This window comes from Gekko japonicus, unplaced genomic scaffold (genome assembly GCF_001447785.1).
Source record: "Gekko japonicus isolate JY-2015 unplaced genomic scaffold, Gekko_japonicus_V1.1 scaffold3444, whole genome shotgun sequence".
Lineage (NCBI taxonomy): Eukaryota > Metazoa > Chordata > Lepidosauria > Squamata > Gekkonidae > Gekko > Gekko japonicus.
In genome coordinates, this window is record NW_015175472.1 from 17,454 (window position 1) to 43,630 (window position 26,177).

At 46.6% G+C, this 26,177-nt stretch overlaps 1 protein-coding gene across 1 annotated transcript; it reads right to left on the reverse strand.

The window, feature by feature from the left end:
• Positions 1 to 4,651: 4,651 nt before the first annotated feature.
• Positions 4,652 to 25,166, reverse strand: LOC107122814 (serine protease 27-like). The gene is made up of 6 exons (XM_015425955.1): positions 25,151 to 25,166; positions 16,163 to 16,189; positions 15,343 to 15,505; positions 13,843 to 14,117; positions 10,787 to 10,896; positions 4,652 to 4,930 (listed from the first exon to the last, which is right to left on the reverse strand). Exons 1-6 carry the CDS (start codon positions 25,164 to 25,166, stop codon positions 4,652 to 4,654), a joined length of 870 nt encoding a protein of 289 aa, XP_015281441.1.
• Between the last annotated feature and the right edge of the window lie 1,011 nt (positions 25,167 to 26,177).

The following is a 26,177-nucleotide window of genomic DNA, read 5'->3' on the forward strand; positions in this document are numbered from 1 at the left end:
GCGCTTGGCTGCTAGAGAGCTGTAAATGGGAAGGGAGCCAAGCACCCCTGTTCCCCTTTCCTGGGCCTGCTGGTGCACTCCCTAGAGTGTTTGCTGGCTCACTCAAGAGGGCAAGGGCAGGAAGCCTGTTTCTTGGGTCTGCAGCTCTGAAAGGGTTAAAGCAGCTGAGCTGTTTGATAGAGAGACTGAGCAAACGGGAGGGGGAGAAGGTTTTGCTTCTAAGTGGGAAAGGAGAGCAGGGGGAGGGCTTTGGGGGGTGCAACAGTAGTGAAAAGTCTGGCAGCTGGATCCTAGGAAGGTTTACTATTGAGTAAGTCATTTCAGTCGTCGTTCCATTGGGGAAAAGTGCATGGTCCTGTTGCCAGAGGCACTGCCTTTAATCTCAGGTAGCCCCAATAGCAAGGGCACCCCACTTTCTAACCTGACCAGAGACCCACAAAACTCAGGCCAAGGAAGGCACTCCTGGTTCTGAAACAGAGCTAGCCACAGCTCTGAAAAAGGGGTCTCCATTTTCAGGTGACAGGCAACCTCAGAGCAAGTATCCAGTCTTCCCCCCTCCACCCAGCAGAGATTATGCTTATGGAATAACAGTGAGTTCCAGCAGGTGAAGTATCTACATTTTCTATTCAGAGGCCACCTGGCAAATAGTCCTCTTCTCTCCAGTACCTCACCCAGCCCTTTTGTGTCGTCCTATGTCTATGTGTGAAGTCTTTGTCCTTCCTTGCTCCATCCCTCAGGATACCAATCAAGCATTCAAATTATTAACGATCCTTCCTGATGCTAATCAGGGACTCAGCCCACCTTTTGTCTATACTTGGAAGCCTTTTCAAAATACCCTGGCAGGATCATTAGTGGTCAGATAATACATTCAACTAGCCACCCAGCATCTGGCTTCTATTGTTAAATCCAGACCCTGCCTCTCTGGAAGCTCATTGGTCACATCTAGGTGGCAGGCCACCCCTGGAACCCTCTGGGTTTGGGGTCACGACCCTTCTTTATGGACCTCTGCACATCTGGACAGGTAGTATCAGCCTACATCCCCTCCATTAGCCATCAATCACCTCTGCTTCCTTAGGTCTGTATTGTGTCTGTGAATGTTTAATTATTGTTTGTGCGCTTGAAAATATTTAGTAAAGAAATCCTTACTTTAGCCACCCAGTCTCTTTGTCTATTCCTGGGTTCTTAGGAATTCTAACTCTGGTATACACAGGTCTGATCCTATAGTTATGCCAATTGCATATTAATATCATAATTCTCCTATCTTTTATTAACTAATAGAGTAATTTGGCTAACAGTCTCTTCATTATGTGAAAACAGCCCCCAAGGAAGCTGCGGGGAACCACACATTCATAATTAGATTATCACTAAATTGACTACTAATCTAATTAGTGGTAATCTAATTAGGCTTCCTAGCTACAGGGCTGTGCTGTTGATACCCAGCTCTATTTCTTTATCCAGATGACCTGGTGATACAGAAGAGATTATGAAACAATGTCTGACTGCTGTAGTTAAATGGCTAAGGATAAATAAGCTGAAACTGAACCCTGACAAGATGGTGCTAATGTTGGTTGGGGAGGCTGAGGTCCTCAATGACATGGTACTCCCCACTTCTGATGGGGTCCAGCTGATTCTTGTTGACTGACTGAACCCCCCCCCCCCCGGATTCTGCTGCCTTGACCATCTAGATCCATGCTATGGTAATTTTGAGGTTAACCTATTGTAATGAATCTGTCCTTAAAGACAACTCAGAAACTCCAGCTGGTACAAAACACAAACTTGCAGTCCTCTGTTCCTCAATCCTGTACATGTCCTAGCTGGTCAAGGCAGGCTCTTTGAACTTAAAGGTTACAGTAGTCTAAAAGCTTCCCATTATCTTGGAGTCTTTGTCTCAACTGCCAGCCCTTTGTTAGCACCACACTGTTGGGATATGCAAGGTCTATAGTGCAACCTTATGAAGAAGATCTGACTCTGGCAGGTTGTGCCATAGAGTTCATTGTTTTGGAATATGCAAGGTCTATAGTGCAGTCGTATGAAGAAGATCTGAAGATCATCCTACAGGGGGGACAGCTGAAGGACTGGTAGTTAGCATAGCAAGGCTAGGGACTTCCCACTTTTTCAAATTGTGTCGGGGGGAGGACCAGCGCAGAGGGAATGTGTGTGACTGCAAAGTCAACCCTTAAGGCTTGACTCCTTGGGATTCTCTGGAGCGAGCTGTCAGTGCAGAAAGGGCCTTAGTCTTTCCTGTCCATCAAAGCCCCTCTGCCACTTTGAATGGGACTAGCATCCGGTTTCCCCCCCTCCTAATTCCACTCAACTTTGTATTTATCTTACTTGTTAAAATAGATAGCTATCCTGGCCAACAGAGGGAGCTGCAACATAGACAGTATACCATTTGTATTAAGAACCGGAAATGCAGCTTCAACACAGAGCTCAGAGAACTAAAGGAGGAATTATAGTTCTTTACTGTATGGTTGCTTGCAGCAAAGCCTGCCCCATCCCTAAGGATTCTGAGATAAAACTAATCAAACATTAGTTTCATCAGTGATATTTCCTGACGCCAATCAAGGACCCATTTTCCACTTTTTGTCCATGCCTGGGAACCTATTCAACCTGCCTCGGCAGGACCATCAGAGGTCATCAAACCTATTCAGCCAGCTCCAGTGGAGCCATCAACGGGCATTAATCTCATCCACACTATTGCGCAGTGAAAGCCGGCCTCTGTTTTCTTTGCATGATCTATTAAAACACATTGTTAGAAGTCAAAGTACTTGGCAGAAAACACAGAAATGAACACCCTCAAGAAGCACTGCTTTCGAAGAAGCACAAAACACTCAGAAGAACAACAAATATTTTAGTCATGGCAGACAGCCTTATTATACTTCCTGGACCTATGAATTTGAAAGGGAATGTTCTCAATAACAATGGTTTTCAAGAAACCCCTCTATGGGTTGGATCCAAACAGACATTATACTCAGAGTCAGCCAGTTATCAGTCCTACTATTGTAGCCCAGAGGCGCTGCCTTACTCTCAGGAAGCCCCAACAATGGGGCACCCACTTTTGACCTGAACCGGTGGCCACCTGGCAAATGGCCCTTCTGTCTCCAAACCTGCACATAGTCCCTTTTGTGTGACTCCTATACCTATGTGAAAGCTCTTTTGTCTAAAACAACTGTCCTTCCTGCCCCATCCCTAAGGATTCTGATATAAAAGTAATCAAACATTAGTTTCATCAGTGATATTTCCTGACGCCAATCAAGGACCCATTTTCCACTTTTTGTCCATGCCTGGGAACCTATTCAACCTGCCTCGGCAGGACCATCAGTGGTCATCAAACCTATTCAGCCAGCTCCAGTAAAGCCATCAATGGGCATTAATCTCATCCACACTATTGCGCATCCAGACTCTGTGTCTCTGGGACTTCATTGGTCGCACCTAGGTTTTACTCCTCCTGGTGTCACATCCCCTTGGATCCCTTATTGGTCCAGGAAATCCTTTGTCTTCTCCTGAGACAAGACCCTCAAGGCCTCCCATTAGTCCACAGTGTTTCCCCATTTCTATATCCACCAAGGCACATGGCCTCAACTGTGTGTCTGCCTGGAAGCCAACTGGCAGTTCTCCCCAAAATTTTGTTTGGACCATAATCTCTTCTCCATGGACTTCTGCACACCTGGACAGGTAGTGTAACACCCATATCTGACCCTAACCCTTGCTATAATCTCCTCTGTTTTATTAGTTATGAATTGTGTGCTCTTTGTTGAATGCTTAGTGTGACTGCAATCAGGGAAATTCTTTAATAAAACTATTTGATTCACTCCTCAAATCTGGACTGGACCTTGGTATACACAGATGTGCAGTCCCTGTAATCCCTCTGGCCTCCCACTTTACAATTTTATTTTTATACATCTCTCCATATCCTTTGCTCACAATGAGTCTGTCTCTACCTCGTCTTCTTTTCCTCCAGATACTCCTTCTATAGGCACTGCCAACTCTGGGTTGGAAAATTCCTGGACATTTGGGGGTGCAGCCAAGACACAACAGGATTTGGGGAGGGAAGGAAGCTCAGCAGGGTAGGGAAGGAAGCTCAGCAAGTGTGCCTTCCACGCTTGCCATTTTCTCCAGAGGAACTGACCTCTGGAGATCAGCTATAATTTCAGGAGATATCCAGGCCCCACCTGGAGGTTGGCAACACTACTACTATAAGTTGGATTTAGCCAGCACTTTTCACTCAAGTCTTGCCCAGTTACAGTCCCCATCCCAAACAGCTTTTGCCAAAGCAGGTTTCATGATCATCAGCATAGCTTTCTCATTGAATAAAAGGGATCCCTTCCACTTTCAGCAGAACCTCTATTTGGATCCAACCCTGTGTTTATGCTATCTGTGACTAGTACAAACAAGGTAAATTCTGGAAAAGCCACCAAATTGTAGCCCATGTTTGCTTCTAATGGAAGGGAGCATCCAGAAGATGCCATTGACAATGCTTTCCCATACAGCTTTGGAAGAAGCCATTCGCAGTGGAGCTAGTGCTTTTGTTTACTGTCTTGCATTTTATCTCTTTTGTTTTGACGTTGCTCAAGACCTTTGGTCAGATGTCATAATAAAAGGAAAAGAAAGGAATAGAGCCAGTGAGAACCATCCAGACACCCTCTCATGTTTATACAGCACTGAGCACAGTGCTTGTGCTTAATAAAAGCAATAGGAGCACTAGGAACCAAGGACTACTGCTGGAGGACCCATTTCTTTGGGTTTCATTTGTTGAGATTAAATTGATAGCTCCTTCTGGGGCGTGTCTCAAGATCCACTGGTCATGAGCAGCAACGCGAGTGTAGACCCCAGGGCGTCTAGGGGCAGCACAAGCAGCCCCCCAGCTCACCACACCAGCCAGAAGCCAATACCCATCCCAAGGGCAAAGCAGTGGTCCTCCAGAGTCCCCCTGTGAAGGAAAAGGAATGAAATGGTCATACTTTGTTCTACTGTCCCCTTTCCTGTAGTACTATTACACAACAGCAGCTCTGTACAGACAGCAGATCAGATCTTACCATTGAAGCAATAATTATATTTCGTTGGCAAGCTTTAGGCAAAATTAGATTTGTAACAAATGCCATACCGCAAAGGGGAACCAAAGTGGCTCACATTTTTCTCCTGTCCACCATTTTATCTCCGCAACAACCATGTGAAGTAGGTCTGCCTGAGAGACTGTGTGTTGGACCAAAGTCAGCCAGCAGCCTTCCATGACGGGAAGGGGATTTAAAACTGGATCTCCTTGATCCTAGTCCAGCATTCTAACCACTATGCCACACAGGCCAGGGAAGGTAAACTCCATTTGTTTCCCACCCTCCTTGCCTAGTGCTGCTTGCCCTTCCTGGCTTCTTGTGAGGGCTTTGCTTCCATTGCAACTACCTCAAGGATGTGGCAGGATGATCTTATTGCCTTCATTTGGGGCACTGCAAGTCCCATCAATACCCTGAAGCTGGTGTCCAGTTCTTTACACTCCTAGCTTTATTTTCTGAGTCATTATACCTGCCACAGGTAGATATACATTCAGATGGATGGATTATTTCATGGGTTTTGTTTTCATGTGTTGTCATTTTTTTTTAAAATCCTCAAGAAACAATGCTATCAGGAACTCAGACTGGCATGCACAATTCTCCCTTCTTCCATCTTCTCTTCTGTTGTGTATGCTGGCCGCCACAAGGGGCCAGCAACGACCCAGGGCTTGACCCTGGGTGGACAATGGAAACCAGGCTCTTGGTCTCTCCAATAGGAGCTTGCTTGCACCTGAAGCTGCTATGTGCAGGGCCTGCTCTGCCTGTATAGGCATGCTAATGGACACACGCACACACCCCCACACCTTCCCATCCTGCCTTGGGACAAAGAAGACATTCTCCATTATGCTCAGCCACATGGACTCTTGGAAACAACAACTTTCCACCATTAAGGAGTTCCTGGATCACACGTAACCCTTTATCTGTTTTGAATCACAAAAGAGAACATCCTGTTTATCACCTCTGGGCCAAGCTAGGCCATCTACAACTCAAAGGTTACCATGGCAATACAACTTTGACACCTGACCAAATGGTTCCCATTGAAGTTTAGGGTAGAATTTGAATATCGCCCACTCCCCTTTAGGTAGATGTGTCACCTATCAACAGCCAATAAATGGAGAAGGGGACGGACCAGGTTGGCACTTGAGCCAGCCCCAATAGCAGGTTTTAAAAGGCGATGCACACCTTTGTCCTTAGTTAGCTAACCATCCTCCCACCCCACTTTCGTAACTAAGTTGTGCCGGCTAGCAAACCAAGCTAGCTAGACCTTCCTCCCCCCCCCCCCCCCACACCACAATTTTTCGTCAAAGTCTCAGCTCAGGAAGGAGGGCTCCAGAGCCAACTCATTTATGCAGTAGCCAAATCACTCGCTCACAACTCTAATGCCAGTAGCTCGCAAAGTAGAATTTTTGCTCACAAGACTCCACAGCTTAGAGGAAACATTGGCCTCAACTTGCCTCAGGGCTATGCAGTGAAGGAAGGCAGGGGGGGAGAGCTTTAACCTTTTAACACCCACTCAGTTTTGCTGTTCAAAACTGACTTTCACATTCGGCAATTAGTATTTTAAAAGAGAAGTGTCCCCCCCTTTCCTTTTAAATGTTAATAACAGAGTGGGGGAACTGGTTTCAAATAGGGGAAATGAATGGAAGCTGAAAGATTCAATTCTTTCTCTCTTTCCTGCAGAGCCTGGAAGTAAGCTAAAGTGGCATTAGCCTGCAATTTCTAATAATAAAATCAAACATCATCTTTTTCTCTTCTGGTTGAGCTAGAGCACTATGGCACCAGTAGGTATAAGAACCCGGGTCTCCCAAGTCCTTGTTCAATATGCTAAGTATAACCACTGGCTCCGAAGTTTTGACCTGAACTTCCCTTTGCACTGGGCTTCTATCACACTTTACAGCTACTGAATCATAGTGGGGATATGGTGTTAAATATTTGCTACATTGCAAATCATGGCTTGAATAGTGAACTCTGGGGTCACCAGGAGCTGGAAACACCACCCAAACAGGATCCCAATTTCCATTCATTCCCAAGTGGAAAAATAAAGGTTGGGTTCAAGCAGCTTTTCTGACCACCCAAAAGGCTATGCTGGAGATCAGAGGACCTGCATGCAGAATATGGGCTGCAGTTAGGGTTTAGAGGCAGTACCTTCCAACCAGCAAGAGGGCTGTGGGCAGGGATGGGAAGGGCTTCAATGCTGGCTGTGGTGTCATGTCAGTTTGGGGACCAAAAAAACCCAACTTAGGTAGTTCTAGGAAAAACCATAGAGCTCTAGGTAGAATTATAGAGTTATTCTATGTCACTTCCAGGGTTTTTTTTGCCAGCATCACAAGGGGAAGTCAGGATCTCCCAGCCTTGGTGTCAGGTCCCACGACAAGCAACGGAGTCACTTTATAGAAAAGGATTACTTTATTGAAGCCATGAGTCACTGAACAGATCTTCTGTTCAGAATAACATTAACTGCCAAAGCTAGAAAGAATAAAGCAAATTCAAAATGGTTACAGCCAATGACCATAATTCCCGCTCGAGCCAAAAAGCAGTTCTATGCGCCCAATTCCCTGGGAAAGCAACGGCCAGGGTGTTTTCACTACAAAGCATTTCTCACAGTTTCCCTTCATTAAAAGTAAAGCACAGAATACTCAGTTCTAACACCTGTGACCTTGAGGCAAATAACGTTGCAGTAAATACATGAGGCATCTTCTTGCAAGCAGGAAGCGTCTAGGCATGCGCATGAGTATAGAAGCAGACCGCTGAATACAACGGATGAAGCAGAGGGGGGGGACATACACCAAGTGTGTCATGTAACAGAGCATACACAAAGTGTGATCAGGAACATAAAATAACATTTGGCAGCTTGCTGACACTTGGGCTTGGAAGTACCTGGAGATTTGGGGATGGAGCCTGGAAAGGATGGGGTTTAAGGAAGGGAGGGACCTCGGCAGCATAAAATGCCACACAGTCCACCCTCCAAAGCAGCCATTGTCTCCCAGGGAACTGATCTCTGTCATTTGGAGAGCTGTTGTGCAAATGGGAGATCTCCAGGTTCCACCTGAAGGTTGGCAACCCTACCCTAGCCTGAGCAGGGCCTTGGTAGCCCTAGCTGCAGTATGTACAAAAATTGTGTGAGATGGACTTTAAAATCCTGGCTGAATCCAACCCCGCATCCTATACCTAGGTATATAGCTGCAATGGGAGCAACTCCTGCACCCACCTAGACTCTACATGGCCTGAAGCTCACAGATAGGGTTTCCAAGGGGATTGTGGGGTGAGATGCGAGTGTCCCTGTGCAAAAATTCCTCTTGAGGCCTTGGAATATGCATTCCTCCTTAAACACCCCCCCAAAATATATATATATGATCGCCAATTCATTTTGCTACGAAGAAAACATTGCTGAACTGGTGAACCATTAGTGTCAAGCAGGAAGTGGCCTCGTGGCATTGAAAACATCAGAAAGCACTGCACAAAACATTATTTGTAAGTGCGGATTTGTCGAGTTTTTTGTGGGGGAGTGTCTCTTTCGTTCTGCTTTGTCCATCATAGGCTGCGGTCACACGGAACATTAGCCACACAAGAGAGACAGATTTTCCGGGTGCGATCTCACCAGCACATCTGGGAAGCGTAGCGCTTCCGTGGCACAACCAAGGCTTCCTGCCAAAAACACGCAGCAAAAAACTAGTACCTCGGAGGTACTAGTTTCCGGAAACTGCGGGGCAAGGGCGGGCGTCTGATCGCGTTTCCGGTGGCATCCGGCGCCCGCCCATGTCCCCTTGCGAAAAAGGTGTTTTTTCCCCCAAGTCTCCATGGATGCGCACATGCACCCAACGGAGCATGTGCATTCGTCGTGTACACAAAAAAGAAAACCAGTTCGCCGCACCGCGCGCTTCTTCGTTGTGCGCAGGCATGTCCTGTGATCGGCACCTCTCCCTACCCACGGAACCTCCACAGAACCTCCACAGGAGGTCTGATCGCTTAACTGCATGTTAGTTTGCCCCGGGGCAAATAGCCACGCTTCCCCCCCGCAGTTTCCTGCCCGTGTGACTGGAGCCTTAGGTTCACATGATGCAGAGGACAGTACATAGTAGCAATCTGCATGCCTATTAAAAGGCTAAATAACAACCCCAGGAAGGTAATAATAAGGTTCAGAGTGAAGGGAGTCCCCTACACCCTTCTCCTCATGCATACCATTTCCCTGACAGAGCTGCTATTTCCTCTGTTAAGGCTAAACAGACAGGTACTCTATAGTTGTCCATATCTGGGGGAAATGTCATGGGAGTGTCACAAGCTGAGGACACTTTGCCACCTGAAGTCAGTCCTCCTCATGTGTAAGTTCCCTTGCTCGAAAGCCAGTCGCATCCGACTCCAGGAGATAAAGCAGCCTCCTTGCCCTCTCTCACCCCTCTCTCCCCAAGCCCCACATCCCCTTCCTTAATTCCCACAAGATTCCTTCGTCTTGCAAGAGTTCATCCATCATTTTGAGATTCCTGTGTCCCCAGTATGAACGTGAGGGAGGTAAGCTTTCCATCTGAAATGCTGGCAAGAAGAAATTGGGGGCGGAGCTGAGAGGAGCACATCAGCATTGTGCTGGCATGCTGACATCACTTCCAGTAAAACCTGGACGTGAAGTCACTGGATACTCTAGGGTTTTCAAAAACTCGACCGTTTTACCATAGAGTTTTTGAAAATTCTAGAACATTCAGTGACATCATGTCTCATTTTTACCAGAAGTGACATCAGCATATCAGTGTCACACCCAGGGCCATAGCCAGTGGGGGGCACATGGGGTGGAGCCCCCCTTTCATAGATGCAGCACCCCACCCCACCCCAATCATTTAAGCCATGCCAGGCTGAAGCAATTTCACTGATCCTGCTTCCTTCCTGTGGCTCTTCCTGCTTCTTGGCAGGTGGAAGGAGGAAGGAAGGAGGGTTAGCAAAATTGCTTTGGGCCTGTCCCCTGCATTGACCCTCCAGACAAGGGGCCGAAGACAGCCCGGCAGTGGTGGCAGGCATTCAGTGCCTTCATTGGGGGGAGGGGAGCAGGGCCTGCTGTGTCTGCCGCACATCCCCTTCTCGGGACAAGGCAAGGCAGTGGAGCCCTGCCACCCCTGTCTTTCCTGCCCACAGTGGCACCAGAGGGTGTGATGCTTTTGCAGGGGCCCCCCATGTGAGATTATCAAGCCATGCAGCTGGGTGCCAAGCAAAGAAAGCCAGACAAGGATGCTGGGGCAAAAGAAGGGTTGCTTGAGGGGTCAACTGAGGGGCTCCATCTGGAGGCGGGAGGGCCCGAAGGCAGCAGGGAGGCTGGGGAGGGAGCCATGGGGTGGGACGTGAAAAAGTCGCCTAGCCAGGGCCGCCGACGGGGAGCTGAGCTGTCTGCCCACCTGCTCACCATTTAATTTAATTTAATAGTGCCCCAGCCCCCCCCCCTAATATCCCTAAGCATATCCTGTCCCTTGAAACTCTATGGGCTTGTTTACACACTGCTCATCCATTGACAACTGATAATGCAGTGCCATGGACAAGCTGATTCCATTGATAAGCATTGTGTCTGAAGTGATAACGAAAGTTGGAATGTTTAATATGCAATGGCTCCTTTACACATATGAGTCACCAAGTGGTGCCCCCAACCATCACATCTCCGACATACATGAGTGTTCCAGTTCTACTTGTCTGTGAAGGTTTGGGGCATGGTACATATTGGCTCAAATTGTGCCATAGCGAGTGAAGCATTTGTGTGTTGCCTTTACCTGGCAAGAATCCTTCATCCCCTCCATGTATCCTGCGCACATCATATCATCCTTAATTTGCGGGCTTGTTCCTGGAAGGTAGCTGTAAAGGCTCTCACATGTGGCGGTATCTACAAGAGGAAGCAGCACTTCTTGTAGAAGTTCAGGAGGTGGAAGGGCGACTGAGAGAAATAGAGAGATGGGGGGGGTGTCAATAAATTATTATCTTATTCCAGTCTCCCAACTCCAAGTAGCCTAATTTGCAAGCTATGCCAACTCTGCAACATAAACTGATTTATTGTAGCATTGTCTGCTGGCTGGTCTTTTATACTACATTATTTGCTATCTTTTTTTCTAAGCCACTCTGACCTACTAGAAGGTCTCATGGGGACCTTCAGCAAAATGACATACATTGTTCTTAGGTTGTCCAAAGATTACTGTAAAGGTGAGAACAGTTCCACCTTTGCAGCCATCCTTAGCCAAGCTAAAAACAACCTGACCGATTCCCCACAAGCAGCTGTGCTGCCCTTGCTCTTCCATTTGCCCCAGTTGCACTGGTCAATTTCACATTATTCACTGTGCAGCCACATTTTGACCCACATCTCCCCCCAATTTCCCCCATGTCTTCTCGATCCTTGCTTTTTGAGATCAAGAAGACATGGGGGAAATCAGAGGGAGATGTGAATCAAAATGCAGCCGCACAGCAAATAGTGTGAAATTGTCCAATGCAATCAGGGCAAACGGGAGAGCGAGGGTGTCACAGCTGCTTGTGGGGAATCGGCCCCTGTTTCTTTCTTTCCAGAAATTATTAATTCTGTATGAGCATAACTGCAAGGACAGTCCCAGCATTCACCACCAAGGGCTGCAGTACAACATGAATTCGCACAGGTGGGAAAATCTTATTCTCTCCCCCTACTTGCCTTTCTTTCTCTATGTATCTAGGGAAGGGAAAATCCTATTCCCTCTATCGACCAGCCTTCCTTCTATTCCCACTTCTTCCCTTTCACTATGCTTCTTCTTCTCTCTATCAGCCATCCTCCTATTTTCCTTTCTCCTCATCCTCCATCCCAACTGCTGACTCCCCCATTCACCTTCTCTCATTATTGGACACCATTTTGGATTGCTCTGACAACCACAAATGATACTTGAAGTGGCGCTTTCCCCCCCCTCAACTTTTACAAGTTTGGAGTTTTTTTGGCACTGTAGATCTTGAAGCACCAGCACCTGGAAGTGACCTCACAACTACATTTGCACTAATTAAATCTTCTGATCTGCTTTGAAAATATCCACACATCAAGCGCATTACTGTAATCCATCCCAGATGTCCCTGGAAGGTACACAAGTATGACCAAATTGTGCTTCTCAAGGAAAAGCCACTGCAGTTGATGGGGCCTCTTTTCTGTTTTTCAGTGATTTTCTGTTTATTTGCTGTTGCTATTCGTGTTTTGCTCCATTTCATTTTATTGGCCAGCCCTTCCTTCTTTCACCTGACACGCTTTTGATTGATACCAACTGCACAATCTGAAACAGACGAAGAGGAAACACTTTCTGTGCGCACACACCTCGTGGTCTTTCTGTTTTGAAATCAAAGGCAGCACATACGCACTTCCCAGCAGCTTTAATCACTATAATGGTTAATTCCCGCTTTTCAGGGGTAGAGATGAAGAGCAATGCAGTATGGGAGACCACCATGTCGACTTGGCCCATTAGAAAAATTGCAGAGGTCACAGTGGGCAATTCATAATTCGTTACATTTCAGCCTTTCCTTCTTTCAAGGAGCTCAGAGAAGGGCTCATGTCTCCTCTTATTTAGCATCACGACAACCTTATGATGCAGTGTGGCAGCAATGGGCTTCCACGTGGCAGGTTTCTCTGCACTTTCCCTGCCGCAGTTCCCATAGCAGCCATTCCCTCACCCCCTCAGCTGCCATCGAAGAGACTTTTTTTCTGATTTTGTTTTGAGCACTAATTAGCCTATTGATATACCATTATATCTGTATACCAATATGTCAATTGCCTTTTGTGGCATTTAGGCCCACTGACCAGTGAGTACCATTCTGTTTGGCCCTCTGAGGCATCTAGGTACCAGTGGCTGTCCAAGTCTCCATCCAACGGTGTGACATTCTTCTGTCCCAACTGACCCTCAAAGGGGTTTTCTCGCCTTCTTTTGGTACCACTGCCACCAACTGGCCATTTTAGGAATTACCCATTAAGAGGGCCTATGCTCCCAGTTCCCCATCACGCATTGCCATTCTCAGGCCCCCACCTCATGCCTGCATCTCCTGCTACCCAGAAACTGGTTACGACAGAAATGGTTTAACACGTGTGAACTCGCAAGGGAAATAACAATTTACCAGCTGACCACCTCCCTGTGGTACTTGTTTTGAATAGCATGTTTGAACAGAGGGAGTCTATATGGAATGGAGCAACTACTAGCATTCAAAATATTAAAGAATTATTAAAAGTAAAATGTAGGAAAAAATAAGAGTCCTGTAGCACCTTAAAGACTGGGCAGCGGTGGCCGGGACCGTTGGGGGCAGGGTGTGTGGCCTTATGACACACTTCTGGTGATGTCAGGGGGTGTGGCCTTGTGACACACTTCCGATGATGTTAGGGGGGGTGGCATATGCTAATGAGTTATGCTAATGAGTTCCCCTAGCTCTTTTTCTAGGAAACGACCCCTGGTTGTAAGACTAATGTATACTTTGTTACACTGTTTATAGTTTCTGTTATTGTTTTATGCTGTATGTGATAATTAAATAATAAAAAGAAGGGGGAATCAAGAATCACTCTGTATCCATTGATGGAGAACTTCTGCACTTTTAACAGGTTCCTTTAAAAACAAACCAAATAAGGTGACAAATAGCTAAACAGATATTTATATGGTGTTTATCCCCTCCCCTCAAAGTAAAGAGGAACCGCCTGCAAAACCATCATGACCCTGAGCTTGCCCAGCACCTGAAGATTTTGGGATGAACGCTACCTGTACGTTTTGCTTCTTTAAAATCTTGAGACGCAATTCAAGACTCTTAGCTAAGCCCCAGAAAATCAGAGGAATCCTCCGATTTATTCTCTTACCATTTTGCTTGATGCTCCCCCAACCTGCAACCCAGCACCCCATCCTGGGAGGGAAGACAATGGAGCGTCCTGGAATACAGGCAGGCTGGATGCGATCAGTGAATCTGACGGGGCGTTCCAGTTCCAGAAGGGCAATGTCATTGCCAGTCCTATGATCTGAGTAGTTGGAGTGGATAATGATGGTCTTCACAGGGACTAACACTGATCCAGGGTGAGGGTTTAGGAGTCTGTAAGCACCCAGCAGGACGGCATACAGAGAGGGATCCGTGATACCACTAGATAGAAACATTGAGTGATAAGGAATGGAAGGATGCACTCAAAGCTCTTGGACAAATCTTAGCTAGGTGGCTTAGGCATACTAGGTTGAAAAAAGGAGCACCTAGAAAACTTTGGGGGGGCAGGGGGTGATTTCTTAGGGCGCCAAAGCCGGAGGGGCACTAACCAGCCTTGTCAAACCCACCCATCCCACCTGTGGCATTGGGGTCTGCTACAGCAAATGACAGCCCCATGAGGCACCTCATCCCCAGTGAATGGTTAGGGAGGAGCATGCTCCTTCCCTCCTTTGGAGGGTGGGGGGCAAGGTAGGGAGGTGTGGCCCTCCTCATCCTCTGCCATCCACTCTATCTGGCCATCTTTCTTTCTCTGCAAAGCCACCATGCAGAGGACTGATGTGGTTTGAGGGATGAGCAGCAGCCACTTTCTATGCCTCACACCTCACCATGTGCCTCACCGCCTCAGGTCCATGCCTCACCTTGCCGCTAATGCCTTTTGCCTTGACCTGGGGGAGGGGGAAGAAGGGTGGGCAGTGACTTCCTCAAAGCACACCTTCCTCGCCACTGGGGAGGAGACGACAAGGAGGGTAGACATCAGCTGTTTGCCATGCCTCACTGTGGCGTGGGAGAAGAGAGCAAACAGTGGGGTGAGAGTGAGCAGTGGGAGGGGAGGGGATTAGGCAAGGCAGTGATCACCACCTTGGGTGCTAGAAATCCTTCAGCTGGGAATGAAGGAGCCTTGTTGGATGATAACATTGTTTCTCCCTGTTTCTCCTTATAACAGCCTTGTAAGGAGGGTTAGGCTGAGAGACTGGCCAGATTGGGGTCCCCCTAAGCTTTGTGGCTGAGCCAGGACTTGACGCTAGCACTCTATGGTCTGATGATCAGGGGCGACGGTAGGTGAGAGCTCCTGTGAGGGGGATGATTATTCTGCATTAGCAGGACAGCATAAGGGAAAGATGAATTTGGGGGAAGTGAATTTGATGGAAAAGGAGACAGGTGGAGGTTGAGGGGAGGATGAGAACCAGAAGACTCCAGGAAGGAGTGTAGCACCTAATGGCTGGTGGATATGGCAGTTGACTGCTGGGTTCTCGGTGACAGAACAAGGGAAACTCATAGCCAAGCTCGAGGTCTTTTTTGAGGGGGAATAAAATCTCATAAATTGTTACTGAAAAGTAGGAGCCAGGACTCCTGGGTTCCGCAGGAAGGAGAGTGCCTGCCAACTCACCTGTCAAAGCAATGTGCAGCCGTGAGGACCCAGCTTGAGGAAATGAGGGTCCCCCCACAAACATGCGAGTCTACAAGTTGCAGGCTTGCCATCCATGGCCAGGTACCTGTCTCTGCCTCTGAACCTCCCACAATTCGAGTGGAGGGGGCCAGTTGGCCACAAGCTGGAGAAGAGAGCCAGATGGACAGGTCAACAAGCTGGAAATGGGATCCACACCTAATGAGTGGGGAAATCAGGACTGAATTTAGGATGGGGAGGTCTCTGCAGTGGAGCTGGGCAAGCAGGCAAGATGGACAATGGTGGTGGAATGAGCCATCAAGGTGCAGCTGACTTATGGCAACCTCATAGGTTTTTCAAGGCAGGAGGCTTCAGAGGTGCTTTGCCAATGCCTGCTTCTGTGTGGCAACCCTGAACTTCCTCGGCGGTCTCCCATTCGAGTATGAATCAGGTCTGACCCTGCTTCGCACTAGAGCTGCCTTGTGGTTGCACCACCATTTGCCCCTACACTATTGGTCAATTTCACACCCGAAGCTGCGGGGCTGCATTTTGACTTGTGGCTTCGCCCGATTTCCCCCACAGTTTTGTGATCCTGTTTTTTGAGGATCACGAAACTGCGGAGGAAATCGGGCGAAGCCGCGGGTCAAATGCAGCTCCGCCGCTTCGGGTGTGAAATTGACCAATAGTGTCGGGGCAAACGGCGGTGCAACCACGAGGCAGCTCTAGTGCGAAATCAGCCATAATCTTAGGAGGTGGGCTAGCCTGGGATATCCAGGTAAGGACAAGTACTAAACCAAATGGCATTGTAGAAGATGTTCTTTACCTGGTTCCAGCTGGGCCTCTGCAACACCTGCAAAAATAAGGACAGAAGGATCAGGACAAACAAGAATCTCTTCCTGATAAAGATAGCACTGGGTGACCAGATGCAAATGAGGCAACGGCTCTTGGAGTTTTAAAAGTTGTGTGAATAGAAATACTGGGAAATGCAGGTTCTTTTGACCCAACACTGCTTAGGGTAGGAGAGGGAGCTGCCCCAATGAAATGGGAGAATAGCCGATGTTCCTCGTTTCGCTTCTTTCCTTGTTTTGCTTCTTTTTAATATTCATTTTTATCAGCTGTTCTGCTTTGCATTGTGTATGTACAACATAAAGAATGTATACGGTATTCATACATACAGCAGTAGAAAAGAGCAAGAGTTCGGTAGAACCTTAAAGACTAACAAAATATGAGGCAGGGGATGAGCTTTTTTGAGTCACTGTTCACTTCTTCAGATATAGCTAGAATGGGAGTCCATCTATCCTATTTTTTGGAAAGAGGAGTGATTTCAGATACCAAATGACATTAGCAGGCATAATATATAGGCATAATATATGCATAATGCATAACAACTGTTTATTTATACACCAATAATGCTGGCATGAAATTGAGCAAACTTCAGAGGACGGCGGAAGACAGGAAGGCCTGGCGTGATCTGGTCCATGGGGTTGCGAAGAGTCGGACTTGACTGTGCAACTGAACAACAACAACAAAATGCTGGCAATCTTGTGAAAAAGTTGATATGAGAAATCAAAACGTGATGTACAAATTAAGGTTCAAGAGTTTGATTTTTGCAAAGGAGAAGCAAAATTGAAACAAGGACTTGGAAGGTGGAAATAGCCTGAGGGCGACAACCAGCTGGAGACTCACAATGGGGCACAACCTGGAAGTAATGTCATTGTGTAGGTTTGAGCATAGAGTTCGGGGCAAATGCTAGAGTGTCATCCAATGCAAGAATGTCATTTTGGGATCATTCTGGTAGTGATGTCATGACACCACACAACCCCAATCATCCCCCCATTTCCCTCAATATTTTCCCCTTGCCACTCAGCTGAGCAGCGGTGGGCAGAGCTGGCAGGGAGTGCGAGGTGTTCCTCCAAAGCAGAAGACCTGGCCTCCCTACACAAAACTGTATTTGTTGGTTATCACAGGGAATTTGAACTCATTGGTCAAAAATCTGAAAGATGGGAACAAGGTAGGATCTTAACTAAACAATTAGACAGAATGCTACCTCCATGCTGTTCATAGATTGCCACAAATGAAAAATCTAGAGCCTCGGGGTAAGTTGTACCAGATCAGTCTCACCTAATTACCCTCCTTTCATGGCTTTTATCCACATGGGTCCCATGATCTCTGGCATTGCTTTTTCAGTGGACACAAACAGGGTGTCCAACTCTGGTTTAGGAAATTCCTAGATGTTTGGTGGCAGAGCCTGGGGAGGGCAGGTTTTGGGGAGGAGAGGGACATCAGCAAGGTATAATTCCATCCTCCAAACTCTATCCTTCAAAGCAGCCATTTTTCCAGGGAACTGATGTCTGGATGTACAGATCCAGGAGATCTGCAGGCCCCACCTAGGGGCGGACAACTCTTGACACAAGGGAACCCTCCTTCTCCTCCTCCCCTCTTCCACCAGTGGAAATGCTAGTAGGATTCTACTCTTCATTTTTAACAACAACAAGTAAGCATTCAGGGAAGAGGCCTGGAATATTCCTGAGGAGGGCCAGGACCCCATGGGCTGTGGTCACTATTCACAAAAAGGAGAAAAGGGTAGGTGAAGGAACAGATGATGCAATTGGTCTTCTCAAGGTACTACCTTTGTGTTCAATAGCAGTGCAATAACAATCAACCCAAGTACAGAGTACAGAAACTGCTTTCTGTATATTATTGCCAGCATAAACGAGTGATTGTGGACATACCCTGAAACTCACCCACACGTTCTATGCCTCTCGTGGTGCTGGAGAAGAAAGAAGTAGATTTCCTGACTGGTCCTCAAAGCCTTTGCAGATTAAAGAACCTGAATTGTATTCTTCGCTGTATATTCTCTGTAGCCTTAATCCAGTGACCGTTGCCCAATATATTGCCCACATGACACGAATGGCAGGGGGCAGCCTTGTAACAGGGACAGCCCTAGTTTGAAGAATGTGCTGAGGCATGGCGATCCCATCCACAGGTTGTTCCAGGCAAGAAACTAACAGAGGTGGTTGCAATTGCTTGCCTCAGAGTATCAGCCTTGGACTTCCTTGGTGGTCTCCCATCCAAGTACTAACCATGGCCAATCCTGCTTAACTTCCAAGCCCTGACGAGTTCAGAATATGCTGGGCTATTACACCAAATGGGGGAGGGGGATCCTGGAGACCAAGTGAAACTAGCAAAACATTCCTGCACAACAGCATTCAAACCCCTCTCAAATTTCCCCCTAAACTTTCCAAATGCAGATTTTGCAATAATCTATAAAACACCTATTTCAAATTGGTAAACCTGTATGATCACACTGAAGCCCCCTTTCTGAACACAAACACTTTCAGATCTTACAGTGCAATTCCAGGTAACCATTCTTGGGTATAAGTCAGCCCCATTAAGAGTCATTGTGGTGTAGGGTCAGAGTATCAAACTACAATCTGCTAGACCCAGGTTCAAATCCCTGCTCTGCCTTGGAAGCTTCCTGGGTGCCTTTGGGCCAGAAGTAAACTTTCAGCCTAATCGACCTCAGAAGAATGCTGTGAGGATATGAGGGAGTAAAGCAGACTGATATAAGCTGCTTTGGGGTCCCCATTGGGGAGAAAGGCAGGGGATAAATGAAGTAACGAAAATAAATCAAAACAGATAGACCTGATAAGGGTCCTAAGGAGACTTGCTTAGGCTTTCTATCTTAATTTGGGATTTTAGCAAGCGAATATATGAAGTTACCTGACACCTTTAATGTATCCTCCTCCATGCTGTCTTCTTTGACAAGCAGTGGTGGATCAACAGTATCTCAGAGAAATTTCTTCCCTAATACCTGAGATTATCTGAGATACTTTCTGAAAGTGTAGCTGCCAGGAATTGAACCTGGGACCTCCTGCACTGAATGATCATTCCTTCCCATACCCTAAAATCCACAGGAAGAGCATACCCCCTACCAGTTCTGAAAATGTGGAAATGGAAATATTCTCTTACCAATCTGAATAATGAAAAGGGTGAGTACCTTTATCCTCAGACCACTCCACACCTTCATTTTGTGGACTTCTTTCACCAGCAACTGACATGCAGCTGAGGCAGCAGTAAGGCAGAATAATGCAGCTAGGTGTGAGGAAGTGAAGCCAAATGCCCACTTCATATATGTACTCTGCCCTCTCTGTCATGACTCACCTGACCATACCCCGGGAAGTTACCTGTTACTATTGACTGGGGAATTATTCTGTTAAACTCTTCCTGGACATGTAGCTAGGACACAAGTTTGACAGCTTTCTTTCACTCCAGGAAGAAGAGAAGTGGAGGTCTAAATATCTGACAGGGGGCTACTAGGGGTGTGCACTCAGTAGAAACTGAGCCCCAATAAATACCTGTTTGGTAGTTCCTCAGCCGATCACTGATGGGGCTAGTGATTCGGCTATCCAAAAATGGCTGCCCCCAAAAATCCTGAAAATATTCAGGTTTTTTCGGGGTCACTCGATAGCCACAATTACAGGGCATTTAAAGGGCTCTCAGCCCCTTTAAATGTCTTCAGAATGAACTCTCAGCAAGGTATTTAAAACTTAAATGCCTTTGGCATTCACTGGCCACAGGACAGAGTTGCATCACAGTTTGGAGAATTAATTTAAAGGGACTATGTCCCTTAAGTGCTTTTTCCCCTCCAATGAAACAATGGAGGATGGGGGCACCTTCTTCTGGGGCCCACAAAATTGGACTCCCTGATCCAATCTTTATAATGGTCCCCATAGTGAGCTGAAAAAATTTGGCAATCCCCAATATTTCCTGAATCTCAATACCATACCAATACTGGAATTCCGGGAATATCGGGAAATACCAATATTTTTCAGGTTCAATATACCTGAACCCAACTAATACTGATCCTTTTTTTTGTACATACCTCTAGTGCCTACATCCATTAGAAGAGGCATTTGGCTGTTACGTCAAAACAGGGAATGGGGGAAAGCCAGAAACTTAAAGTTTCTGGGAGGAACTTGGGTTCTGATGTTACATGCTCCACACTTCCCTGAAGAGGTGGAAATTCCAAGGTAGCCCTACTGGTTTCTCTACAAGGAGGTAAAGTAAGGCAGTGACCTCTAATGGTGGATTTGGGGGGATGGAAGCCTTCACTGCCAAATAAATATAAATAAATAAATAAATAAATCTACCTGTATTCTGATTAGGAAACACAAGGGAGCCAGAGACCCAGAAGATTTTAGTTAAAGCTTTATTGCTAGCAAAGCGGGGAAAACTTGCAAAGGGTTTTTCTGAAGAGCATGAAGTTACATCCATGCTTAATATACAGTTTCAACAAGCGGAGGCGTAATCCTTGTATGGTTATTTTCCTAAAGATACATGTCCTTAAAGATCTGTTCTGGGGACATTTCATTCATGCCAAGTTTCTGTGCTTTCATGTTATCAAAGACTGGTACAGGTTTCCTGATTTAGCATCCCTAGATGTTCCTCAGGTGCACATTAATTAGTATGCATAGTTAAGAATCAGCTAGGCATAACAGCTAATGGCCAAAGGCTTAATCAGTAACCTCTGGCTTTTGCAGCAAATGTGAATAAGTTAGCCAAAGGATCTATGTTTTGGGGTCTTTGCTATAAGGCTGTTGGGGGGCCTAGAGCTAGCTAGGCCAAGATCCATCAGGGCTTCCAGAAGACTCACAATATAGCCCACTAGCAGTGAAGCTCGTTGTAACTGCAAGAGAATGGGTGCTAGAAAGGCGTTGCAGAACAGACAGAGCAGGAGTGCCAGGCCAGTGTGAGGTGAGGCCCCCCAGCCAGAAACCCTTTGTGGTGACCCATTGACCCACCCCTGGGGAACCAATCACTGCTGGCCCGTGCAGCATGGCTTCCCGGACTGGCGGGCTTGTATTATCTGGCTCAGGGAGTGGAGGGAGGTGGTAGAAAAGCCTACCCCTCCCAGCACCCGGCCACCTCTCCCTCTTCGCTCAGCCACACAAATGGCAGGCCACTGTGACTTGGGGCCATGTCCTCCATCCGCCCCCACCATTGCAAAAGGAGGTGGCTGGGGGTGAGAAGAGCAGCCACGGCGGACCTGAGTGAGCCAGGCCCACTCCCGTCCCGATGCCGTGGGTAAGTGCCCTCATTGCCAGTGGCCTGGCCCAGCCCCAGAGAAGGGAGGTGTCGGGGAGCAGATGGACCAGGTGCTTCAGGCCAGCATGAGCTGAGGCCCCCCACCCATGAACCCTGCACAGCCCGCCGCCCGTCCACCCTCGGAGAACCCTTCACTGCTGGGCCATGCAGCATGCTCCCCCCTGGACGGGAGGCCCTTTATTAAGCAGCCTTTAACTGTTAAAGAGCAGCCGGCTTCTTCTTTTCACGCCTCCCTGTCGCCAACCATGCTGGGGCCCTGCCATTGGCAGGGGGAGGGGAGGGAGGACCTGCCTTTCCCACCCCTTGCCAGCCACTGGAATGTCCGTCTCGTCCCTCAGCTCCCACCACACTGAGGGCGAGACACTGGCTGCCAGTTCTGTGGGCGGGAAAGGCAGCCAACACAGCCAGGGGCTTGGCCACGTCAGCCACCAGGGGATTGGCACAGCTACTGAGTGGCAGTTCAGGCAGCCAACTGATTTTGCCACACATCGAATCTTGCCACTCTAAAACACATTTATATATAAGGACAGGATTGAACATCCATCACTTGCCACTCTTTTCTCTGTTTGCTTCTTCCAGAGGGGTAGCTGTAGGCCAAACTAGACATGACACTTTTGACACTTTCCCTAAAGCCACCCAGCAGCTATGGGGGAATGTCCTTTTAAAAATCTGCGGGAGACCAATTGAAATAAGAACACACCACAGTTCTGAGCCAGATGACATTCCCCACAGTTTCTGTGGGGCTGCAGGCAAAGCCAGTCGAGTCGGACTCGAAAAAAATGATCACATATAGTTTGGCTCTCCGTGTTGCAAGCAAAAATAAGACAAAGGGTCTTGAGACGCATTAAACAGATGGATTGTGGCAGATACCTTTGTGGGCTAGAGTCCATAGATCCTCTGTGAGCATATGTATGCATGTACTAGTGGTTAAGATGCTGAACTGCAGACTATGGAAGGTCAGTAGTTCAGCAGTTCAAGACCCGAGTTGCTGCATGACAGAGTGAGCTCCCGTCTCTAGTTCCAGCTCCTGCCAACCTAGCAGTTCGAAAGCAAGAAATTGCAAGTAGATAAATAGGGACCACTTCAGTGGGAAGGTAAGAGCATTCCGTGCGCCTTGGTGTTTAGTCATGCCGGCCACATGACCACGGAAACATCTTCGGACAGCGCTGGCTCTTCGGCTTTGAAACAGAGATGAGCACTGCAACCCTAGAGTCGGATTCAACTGGCTTTCGAGCAAGGGAACCTTTACCTTTACCTTTTACTACATGAGTAGGAAGCATGAAAAATGTGAACACCACCCATGGAATGTCCGTTCTGTGACACTTCAGTGTAAAACGCTCCTGAATATGCTTAGAACGCCACAGTGACCAGTCTCTGTTCCTTCCAAATAGCTAACTCCTGCCTCACACACCCAGACCTTCTCTCTGGCTTCTATCTTTAACTGGAAAGATCACATGATTCACATCCACCTGCAATGTTGATAGAGGAAAGATCTGCTATATTTGTTTAGTACATTTTTACCCCACCCTTCTTCCTCAGAGCTCAGAGCGGCATACATTGTTCTCTCCACCTCCCCATTGATGAAACATCAGGCGATGGATCAGTGAATCAGTTTGAAAACATGCCTTCAGCATGGCTAGAAAGCCATTTCCAAGCAGCAGAATTTTACCTAAAATCAGGCTTGGTTCTCCCTGCTGTGGTAAAGCGATAACCGGGCTCTGTCCAACAGCTGATTACAAGATGAGGCTAATAAGGTTTTTTTCCCTCCCATTTTTTATCTATATATTTACTTGCATTATTTATCCTTCGTCTTTCTCACATGAACTCAAGTAAGATTATACATCGTGAGTCCGTACACTCAAGAAAATGGGACAGTCAATAACCAATGCATTAGTACTTGGTCACGGTTCCACAACTGGTATGATAGGCAAGTTTGCAAGAGACAGACTAAGAGTTTACTAAATGAAATATATACCTGTTAGGATGATAAAGACAGAAAAGTTGCTTACACAGTTCATGAGAAATTGTTATTAAGGTAGAATAGGCATCAGTATAAATACTGGTAAAATTGAAAATAACCTTGATGTATTTGTTTGTACATTAGTATGTATGTATATGTTATAATTGTGTATGTTATGTGGAAAATGTAATAAAGCCCTGCCCCTTTGGGGGCAGTTTAAAAAAAACCAAACCAATGCATTAGGATCTCAGAAGTCTGGAACCACCAGAAAGAACTGATGCAATGTGGAAGTCTTCATGTGATGCATATGAAACATTAAATGGTACAGAAACTGCATGGATAGGATCCTACTTACAATAAGCTATACACAGTGGTATAGACCACAGTCCCTAATTATTTATCCAGGCATTTTGTACAGTGCAACCTTATGGCCTGTGCAGTGAATAGTTCAGGTTTGCATCATTTGCAGAAAGCCAGGATAATGTTGGTTTATATTACCCTTCAGGGGTTTTTTTATTGCTGTCTTGAAGCTATTCCTTGCAGTATCAATCTCTTTTATGGCTGTTATATTGTTCTGTGGTACTCACAATTGCTGTTGTTTTTTGTGCCCTGCTGGATCAGCAGTCCATCTAGTCCAGCAACCTGTTTCCCACAGAGGTCAACCAGATGCCTGAAAAGGCCCACAAGTGAAGGTCCTGAGGCCAAAACCTCCCCCTATCGGCCTTCAGCAAATGATATTCCGAGGTACACAGTCTGATGAGGAAAGTTCTATTTAACCATCTAGCTGTGTTTGCACAGGAACTTTGTATATATTGGTAGTCACCTTGGAACCTTGCTAGGCAGGAGCTGAGGAACAACAAGTGTTTAAATATTTCAGTTAAATGACTGTATGTTCCATTGCATGGCATGCGCTCTCATATTCTCCACCTCATCAGCCTACAGTTCATGTGTCAGCTCCTGTAAGTTGAAAACTGCACTTAAAGATACAGCATGTGGTAAATCACCAGTAAGGTGTAAAGATACCCAGTAAAATTAATTGTAGCAGCAACAGATGATGCTTTAAAAAACTGACAGTAATCCAAATTACCTCCAATGGCAATAGAATAAGACAAATCAGGAGACATACAACCCTGGTATAAAATAATAAATATATCATTTTTCTGAAAGAAGAAACAGCATGGTGGAGAAGTATGTAACAGGGGCCTGGAGCAAAGGAACTATTTGCCTGATGCTAAAACTCAGTCAGGCAAACCTACACCCAGATTAGAGTTGCCAACCGAACACGGCAACCAGTGAGTCTAGGGGTGTGGGTAATGTAATCTGCGTCAAGACGATGACATGACATCACTTCTTACACAAACTCTATGAATCCCTGACATGGTGACAAGGATTCTGGGTTTGTACAGGAAATGATGTTGTGGCACTGACACAACATCAACATTTCCCCCCATTATGTTCCCACTGTTCTATGGAGCAGCAGCAGAGACCCATGGCACCAAGCAGGAAGTCTCCTGCCAAAGCCGGATACCTGACACACACACCCCAAGACCATATGAACCTACCCGACCACTGCAGTCATCTTAAAGGGTTCTTCTTCAGGTGCCCCTACCATCTGAGACTAGATGTGTGGCAACACAAGAAAGGGCCTTCTTGGTGGTGGCACCAAAATTATGGAACCTCATCCCCTGGGAGATTTGTCTTTTCCCTTCTATCATTGCCTTCTGCCACCGAGTGAAGACTTACCTGTTTCATCTGGCATACTTACCCTGATCCTCCTTCCTGTGCTTTGTTTAGGGTTTTGTGCATTTTCTTTGTCTCTTGTTTAATTGTTGTTTTTGTTGTTTTTTTAAGTCCACTTTTATTATTTTTCATATTATACATGTTTCCCACAGAGGTCAACCAGATGCCTGAAAAGGCCCACAAGTGAAGGTCCTGAGGCCAAAACCTCCCCCTATTTGCCTTCAGCAAATGGTATTCTGAGGTACACAGTCTGATGAGGGAAGTTCTATTTAACCATCTAGCTGTGTTTTCACATGAATTTTGTATATATTGGTAGTCACCTTGGAACCTTGCTAGGCAGGAGCTGAGGAACAACAAGTGTTTAAATATTTCAGTTAAATGACTGTATGTTCCATTGCATGGCATGCGCTCTCATATTCTCCACCTCATCAGCCTACAGTTCATGTGTCAGCTCCTGTAAGTTGAAAACTGCACTTAAAGATACAGCATGTGGTAAATCACCAGTAAGGTGTAAAGATACCCAGTAAAATTAATTGTAGCAGCAACAGATGATGCTTTAAAAAACTGACAGTAATCCAAATTACCTCCAATGGCAATAGAATAAGACAAATCAGGAGACATACAACCCTGGTATAAAATAATAAATATATCATTTTTCTGAAAGAAGAAACAGCATGGTGGAGAAGTATGTAACAGCTAGCAGGGGCCCGGAGCAAAGGAACTATTTGCCTTATGCTAAAAGTCAGTCAGGCAAACCTACACCCAAATTAGAGTTGCCAACCAAACACGGCAACCAGTGAGTCTAGGGGTGTGGATAATGTAATCTGCGTCAAGACGATGACATGACATCACTTCTGGCACAAACTCTATGAATCCCTGACATGGTGACAATGATTCTAGGTTTGTACAGGAAATGATGTGGTGGCACTGACACAACATCAACATTTCCCCCCATTATGTTCCCACTGCTCTATGGAGCAGCAGCAGAGACCCATGGCGTCAAGCAGGAAGTCTCCTGCCAAAAGCAGGA